Below are 7,847 nucleotides of genomic sequence, written 5' to 3'. Positions count from 1 at the left end.
ATCGAGGTATCACAGTAAAAAGCCCCAATAACGCCGTCAATATTCAATATCCTCCTGGAAAGACGGTTGTCTACAAAAAGGCATAAAATTCAACTATCTATGAAGTCGTAAAAGACAAAAAGCTGAAAGAGAAGAAGGAATGATTACAAACCGGGAATATGAACACTTCTATGTTTTCTCTATGAGCGGTCCAACCTTTCTTTTTTCGAAATGTGAGCCATGGGTTTCTAAGAAACCTGTCTGTACAGGCCTGGCGAAACAAGTGCATGAAAAACAGTATTTGTTCTGAGATAAGAAGCCACCGGAAATTCCTGATATCTTTGTTTGTCCGTTTCTTTCCGTTGGTTCGGTAGCAGGCATGACATTAACTGGCTTTCTAGTATTTTCGTCCGTCGGACATCAGATATAAGATGATGTGTGGTTCCTAGCTTTCCCTTTCATGCGTCTGAGAGAAATAAGAACTCGTCGTCAGCATCTGAAGAAGTCTGAAGAAAAGTATCATATAACGAAGTTCATCGTAAGAGATCAAAGAAGAGAATTGAAGATTGAAGAGAAAGATTGATAACTAAGCTTATGTAATCAGAAAGTTTTCAAGTACACTTCTGATCCCGGGGCCAGTTCTTTTGTTTGTGAAAAAGCTGATGCCGGGTCACTTTCTTCCCAATACTTTATTTTAATTTCCACCATACACACCCGAATGACATTTCAACTTTTTTTTATCAACCATTCTTTTTTGGTACTATGCCATCAAAGGATGCTTCATCTTCTCGCTTCAGACTAAAATTGCGGTAGCCGCCTTGTTTCCCAATTGTGACTCAGTTTTGCTCTCTTTCAGTTTCAATTAGCTGACTAGTGCCATATTCAACTGACCAGTCATTAACGAACTCCCCAAAACTTTGCATAAAGCATTGCACTGAACGACTTAATTAGAGTTTTGGTGCTTACTATAAAGGCATCATCAAGTCATTTGTGAGCGTTCAGCTTGCCTCGCGGAACGTGCCTAGCTGATTATTTATAGTTTGGGTTAGTGCTTAAGTTGATTAATTGTTTTTTATTTGCCATCGGAGAGTGTGTGGAGCGAGGGGAGATTGATAACCAATCTTCGACTTCAAGGGTTTGATGCGACATCTTTAGAGGCTCCCGTCCCCAGCAACCCTGGCGGAACTTCTATCAGTACGTGAACTTTTCCACTTGGTTAACCAATAATCCCTCAGTTTATACCTCTATTACCTCAAAAATGCTATTTGGCACTACGGCTGTAAGCTACCAAGCTAGGTGAAAGGCTTGAAAAGATGCCTGAAATAAAACCTAGCTTAACTATACCGCACCAACGAGCTTGCATGGGCGAACGGTAGCATGTCTCATTAGGAATGTCTAAAAGTGTCCGATTCCTCCCCTATGCGAATTGAGAATTCCGAGTGGGCTGCTTATTCCAAATCGGACATGGTCGGTCGCGTGACGGTGCATAACGGTATGCAACTAGGCAGTGTCGTGCCACGTGAGCTTCCAGCTACCACTACTTGCCGAAGCCGTGCCTGTAGCTTTGGCCTAGAACGCAGACGCCGGGTTATCTCTAGAACAGGGCTTTTCACGTTGTTACAACAAAAATAAAGAAAAGACGACTTAGCGTGTCCCTTGGTGCAGTAGAATAGCTTGAATTGTTTTGACACTGCGTTGGTCCGCTCAGCCGCACCCTTACGATCCATTACCTCCCACAGTCTCCGTCGCCTTGTCAGCTGCTGCTATCGGTGAAAAGTACGGCGATGATAATCCACTACCTTGTGAAAATCACGTACCGCACATATAAACGCCCGATTTGACCAAGCTATAGAGATGTGTCTCCATGGTCTAGAAGCAGTGTATTTTACTCAGAATCCAAAGTTCTCAGTTGGTTCAACGCACATTTAAAAAGTGCTGCCGAATTTGGCAGCACTTGCCAATGCAGTTACAATATGTTGTCTTGCAACGTCACATAATCCGCCGACGCGAGCGCAGCTGATGCATTAGCTTGGAAGTTTGAGAGATCGGGTGCTGCGCAGAAATGGGTAGCACAGTGCTGAGAAAAAACAAACGCGAGTATTTTTTTAGCCGTGAACACACTTCGTTCTCGGACTTCCTTTGCGCATTTAGGCTCAAATAAATTTACGCGCTCTGATTTTTCGTTCAGCCTATTAAGTTTGCGCATAGCTGAACACTAAAAGCTGGTGTCGGCTAAATACGGGAATGCAGGTTGCGATGTGCAAAAGTTGCCAAGAAGCGTGAAAGGCGTACTACGCGAACAGCTTCTATTTCTGAAAATTTCCTTACTTCAATGCTGTGCCCAAGAACAAGAAGCTCAACTTCCACCTCTTCTAGCGTTCTCTTGAAGTACCCAGAGAGGAGAATATTATTCAACTCTAAAAAATAACAAAGGCTAACAAACATTACTGCCGCTCTTGTAATCGTGAAAAGATGTAAGCATGAAATGGTTACGGATATGGCACGCTATCAGCAAGGACGAGCAGCGTCTTCTGCTTAGGCGTGTAACTCGAAAAGTTAGAGTTTGCCGTTATGCGCTTCTTAACTTTCCTTTCATCAAGTTCCATTGCTCCGCTTAGGCAGCTCTAACGGTCGCAGAATTCAAGTTCAGAAAGATGCGCACGCTGCTACGATGCGACGCAGGCCTGTAAAGAATGTAAAAGAGGCAGCGAGTTTGAGTTTTTCCCGAGTGTGCGTACATCCGGCTACCAAAGTGGAAAACATCGTCGGCTGATGCCGCAGCATTATCACAGACAGTGCGTGGGACCTTGGCGCCAACTTTGGGCTAGGAGTGTAAGCAGTTTTACCGCGCGGCACCCCTCTCATCGTGGGCCTCAGAGAGTTCGTCTCGTTAAATCTCGTTCGTTGCCTGGATAATCCCGTTTCATTGTAAGGATGACATGAAATCCATGCCCGGATGTTGGCTCCCGGCTTCGGCTCGACATCATCTCAAGATCACCGACAAGGGAAGCTAAAAGCATTTCATGCCTAAAAAAAAAAAACATTAAAATTTGGTCACGGCCGAGGCGCAGCTAGGGAGAGTTCCGGTGTCAGAACACCACCGAAATCTTCACCATAAAGACAAAAAAAAAAAAAAAAAAACTAAAGAAAGCGGCTGGCAGGCATCACGGGTCCTTGGTGTTTTCAGCACCTAAGAGGCTTTTTATTTATTTATTTATTTATTTATTTCATAATACTGCAGGCCTTATGGCCCAAGCAGGAGGGGCATACCAGGTAACAATCACACACAGAAAAAACAAAAAATACAATACACACTACAATTAGGCGAGAAAAAAAAATATCATAATAGTAATAGTAATTATTAAACAATTTGACATTCTAACAAATAAAAATAGGCAATAACACACAGCACAATTCGGCATGAACAAAGGAAACAGATATAAAGTACTGAAAAGTTGAGCAGCCTAACCAAACAAATGACCTTCCAGTGCCTTGTTAAAATTGCTGCTTTGGAAAAGAAATTCTGGAAGCAAATTCCAATCAGAGATGGTCCGTGGGAAAAAACTGTACTTAAATGAATTTGTTCGGGCAAAGACAGGTTGCAGCATATGTTCCCTAGTGTGTCGTGTTCGTCTGGCAGTAGAAGGTTGGAGAAAGTTAGGTAATGGAATATTAACTTCCTGTGACAGAATCTTACGAAGAAACAAAATTCTGTTCATTTTGCGGCGGACTGAAAGGAGCGGGATGTCATTTTCTACCATCAGCTGTGTGGGAGAATCAGATCTGCTGTACTTGTGGAAAATAAACCTGACTGCTTTCCTTTGTATCATTTCAAGAGCAGTTATGTTCTTTTTTGTGTGAGGGTCCCAAACGATAGAGGTGTACTCGAGCTTAGTTCGGATGAATGTGTTGTATGCCAAAAGTTTGATATTAGAGGGGGCGCGATTAAGTTTGCGTTTTAGGAAGCAGAGTGTCGAGAATGCCGAAGAACAAATTTGTGAGATATGCGGTGACCAGTCCAATTGATTGGTAAGTGTCAGCCCTAAATACTTATGGCTTGCTACTTCTTTAATATCGGAGCCTTGTAGGGAATAAGTAAATGGGCTAAAATGTTTTTTCCTTGTTACACGTAGGAGTACGGTTTTCTTGACATTAAGTTTCATGCTGCATTCCACACACCATTTGTCAATAGCTGTCAAAGAGGCTTGAAGAATACCATGATCAGAAGTTTTCCTTATCTGCTTAAACACTATGCAATCACCTGCAAATAATCGTATGGATACAGAATTTGGAATAACATCAGGCAAATCATTTATATATATAAGAAACAGTAATGGACCCAACACGCTTCCCAGCGGTACACCCGAAGTGACACACAGTGATTCGGAAATGGCCCCATTCACCTCAACAAACTGACTTCTCTTTTCCAAGTATGCCTCTATCCATTGAACTATATATTGTGGAAGACATATTAGCTCTAATTTACGAATAAGTTTATTGTGTGGGACCCTATCGAAGGCCTTGGCAAAATCCAAGAACAATATGTCCATTTGGCCGGAATTGTCAAGGGCAGAGGATAATTCATGAACAGTTGACACAAGTTGGGTAACTGTTGACATTCCTTTTCGGAATCCATATTGAAACGGTGATAAAAAGTTTTTGTCACTGAGAAAATCCCTAACGATACCCGCCAGAATGTGTTCTATAATTTTGCAACAGCTGCTAGTTATTGATACAGGACGGTAATTGGATAGTATTGATCGATCACCTGATTTGTGAATAGGCACTACACGTGCTACTTTCCAGTCAAAAGGTAAATCGCTTGTACGGAAGGAAACTGAAAACATGTTGGCTAAATACTCAGCAATCTGTGAAGCATAGCGTTTTAAAAAAGTGTTTGGAATGCCGTCCACTCCATAGCCTTTCTTTGTGTCAAGTTGGCGCAGCAATGATAATACGCCTTCTGTTGAGATGGAAGGAATACTACTAGGATCTATACATTCTTTCGGTTTAGTAATGACAGGTTTCATGTGAAAACGCTTTGAAAGTAATGATTAAAAGAATCCGTAATTTTCTGGCTATCAAGTAACACAGTTTCATCCGTTTTCACTCTATCTATCACTTCCTTTCTCTTACTTAGATGTCTCCAAAATCTGCTAGGATAAGTATTTAAATATGAAGGAAGAATAACTTGGTAGTAATGGTTCTTTGCCATCATTAACTTACGTGCTAACGCGTGCTTTAATTCTTGAAAGGTTGCAGTAGGAGCCTTAAGTTGCCTACGATGTCGTTTTATTTTGCGTTTCAGGTGTATAATTTCCCAGGTGACCCAAGGATTCCTTCGATTAGGTTTTATTTTTTCAGAGGAACAAAAGTTTCAATAGCAGAAAGTATTGATTTTTTAAACCTATTCCACAAAACATGAATATCATCGCTCTCGTTAATAACTGAAGACGTTTCTAGGTAGTCTATTATGGCAGTGTCGTCTGATCGATTAAAGTCTCGAATACGTACAGGTGGTACATTCTCGGACGACCGTTCATAGTTACAAGACCAACAAAACGATAACAAGTCATGATCTGAAATGCCACGCTCAACCCTCAAAAAGCCATTGGAAAAAATTTCACTGACAAAAAACAAATCAAGAAGGGCACTGTCACGGGTGGGTTCTCTAACCATTTGATCTAAATTCAAAGCTAACATGATATCCAAGATAGTATTATTGTCATCACATTGTCCATAAGCCAGACATGGCCAATTCACGCTTGGCAGGTTGAAATCGCCAGTTAATATGGTATTACAATAACGCTTTGCCAGCAGGTGATCATACAGTTTTTGAAGGTACGAATTTGCAGAGTTGGGTGGACGATAAACTGAACATAGTAGAAAGGAAGTGCCCCAAAGAGATACATTCAAAAATAAGCTTTCGTGGTCAGGTATTTGGTCTAATACAGTAACGGCAACAGAAGACTTCACTATAACGGCAACCCCTCCACCACGAGAACACCGGTCACGCCTGTATACTTTGTAACCAGTTGGAACAATTGTATCGCTAGAGATGCCATCATGTAACCAAGTTTCTGTAAGGATGACTATATGAGGGTCATATGAAAGAAGCAGGCATTCCAGGCTATCAGTTTTATTCACGATACTCCTGACGTTGAGCGAGAGCATGCGTAGTTGACGCTGCAGAGTCTGTGATCGCTATCTGATTGAACGGTCCGTCGAGCCGGCATTCGCATGTTGCACGAATCATCCCAAACGTAAAAGGCTTTATCAACACGTAGTTTATCTCCAACTAGATTTACTCTTTTGCCAGCGTCCTTCTCTGCTTTTCCGCTTTGCCAAAGTAATTTGCGCTTTCTTAAAGTTTCTGGCGAGAAGTCATTTTGAATAGAAATACCAGAATCTTTTAGCTTCCGTACGTTACACCAAACCATTTGCTTCTCAAGGTAGTTCTGGAAGTAGAGAATAACTGGGCGAATAGAGGCTCCTCGCCCCATTCTGTGAATGCGTGCTACAGACAAGCAATCAACACCCAATTTTTGATTAAAGACCTCATCAATTACCTTCCGTCGCAGGTCATCTTCAGTTTCATCATCCTGTTCGTTAATGCCAAACACAACTAAGTTATTTCTTCGACTACGATCTTCCAAATCCGATAGACGTGACCTCTGCGAGTTAAGTTCTTCTTGGTATTTTGCAACAATTTCTTGCAGCCTTTGTATCTGCTGCGAATTTTTGTGTACTTCCTTAATATTCTCTTCTACCTTCTCCATGCGCACACCAAATTCAAACACAGCTTTCTCAGTATTCTCCAGTCTTTGCTTAATATCTACTAGATCGCTGCGAATTATTTTCTGACCTTCCACTAGTTGCTCTAATATTTCCGCAACAGAAGGACCAGGGTTTTCCTCTATATCGCCACAAAGCAATAACTTACAAACATGAAAGCAGTCAGCAGCAATAAATAGGAGAGTGTGTGGGCTCGGCACAACAACAAGCGTTCTTTCATCACTTCTAAATAAGCCAGTATAACTAACCTGCAATAAGATGGGAGGCATGCTTAGCACACCGTCCGGTCCTCTTTCGCCGAGCCCACTGAAGTCCCAAGAATGCAGTCCTGATTTTATAGCCTGTGTCTTTGATGACGTCACAAATCCGATGCTTGATGTTGCCGCTTGTAGAAAACCGTCGATGCAGTAGGCGTTGTCCCACGTGCTGCCGAATGTTGCTGCTTGCTCTCTGAGCCCTTCGCCTTGGGGATGAAATGTTGAAAGCAGTCCGGCTGTAGATAACACGATTGCCTGCAATAAGATGGGAGGCATGCTTAGCACACCGTCCGGCCCTCTTTCGCCGAGCCCACTGAAGTCCCAAGAATGCAGTCCTGATTTTATAGCCTGTGTCTTTGATGACGTCACAAATCCGATGCTTGATGTTGCCGCTTGTAGAAAACCGTCGATGCAGTAGGCGTTGTCCCACGTGCTGCCGAATGTTGCTGCTTGCTCTCTGAGCCCTTCGCCTTGGGGTTGAAATGTTGAAAGCAGTCCGGCTGTAGATAGCACGATCGCCTGCAATAAGATGGGAGGCATGCTTAGCACACCGTCCGGTCCTCTTTCGCCGAGCCCACTGAAGCTTTGCCCTTTTAAAACTGGTTGTGCCGGGAGACTGCTACAAGGGACCGCCTACATTAACTGTGCTACATAAGTGGTACACTGCATCCCCTTATCATGTGGAGTTTTGCATGTCGGCCAAACTACTCCGTAGACCTCCACTACGGCTCCCCTTTCTCTTTCCACTTTCACTCTCACCTTCTTTCCTTCCCTTACGGCGCGGTTCAGGTGTCCACAGACAGAAGTCTGACAGAT

At 42.8% G+C, this 7,847-nt stretch overlaps 1 protein-coding gene across 1 annotated transcript; it reads right to left on the bottom strand.

The window, feature by feature from the left end:
* Positions 1-5,763: 5,763 nt before the first annotated feature.
* On the bottom strand, positions 5,764-7,608 carry LOC146178109 (uncharacterized). The gene has a single exon (XM_084579704.1). It carries the CDS (start codon positions 7,569-7,571, stop codon positions 6,123-6,125), a length of 1,449 nt encoding a protein of 482 aa, XP_084435830.1. The 5' UTR covers positions 7,572-7,608; the 3' UTR covers positions 5,764-6,122.
* Positions 7,609-7,847: the final 239 nt, after the last annotated feature.

Source organism: Amblyomma maculatum, chromosome 9 (assembly GCF_055883805.1).
Source record: "Amblyomma maculatum isolate TAMU_Amacu chromosome 9, ASM5588380v1, whole genome shotgun sequence".
In the NCBI taxonomy this organism is placed as follows: domain Eukaryota; kingdom Metazoa; phylum Arthropoda; class Arachnida; order Ixodida; family Ixodidae; genus Amblyomma; species Amblyomma maculatum.
This window is presented reverse-complemented; position numbering and strand designations above follow the sequence as displayed.

Excerpts from the sequence above, each read along its gene's own strand:
- LOC146178109 (XM_084579704.1), bottom strand. The coding sequence starts at position 7,571 with ATGCCTCCCATCTTATTGCAGGCGATCGTGCTATCTACAGCCGGACTG.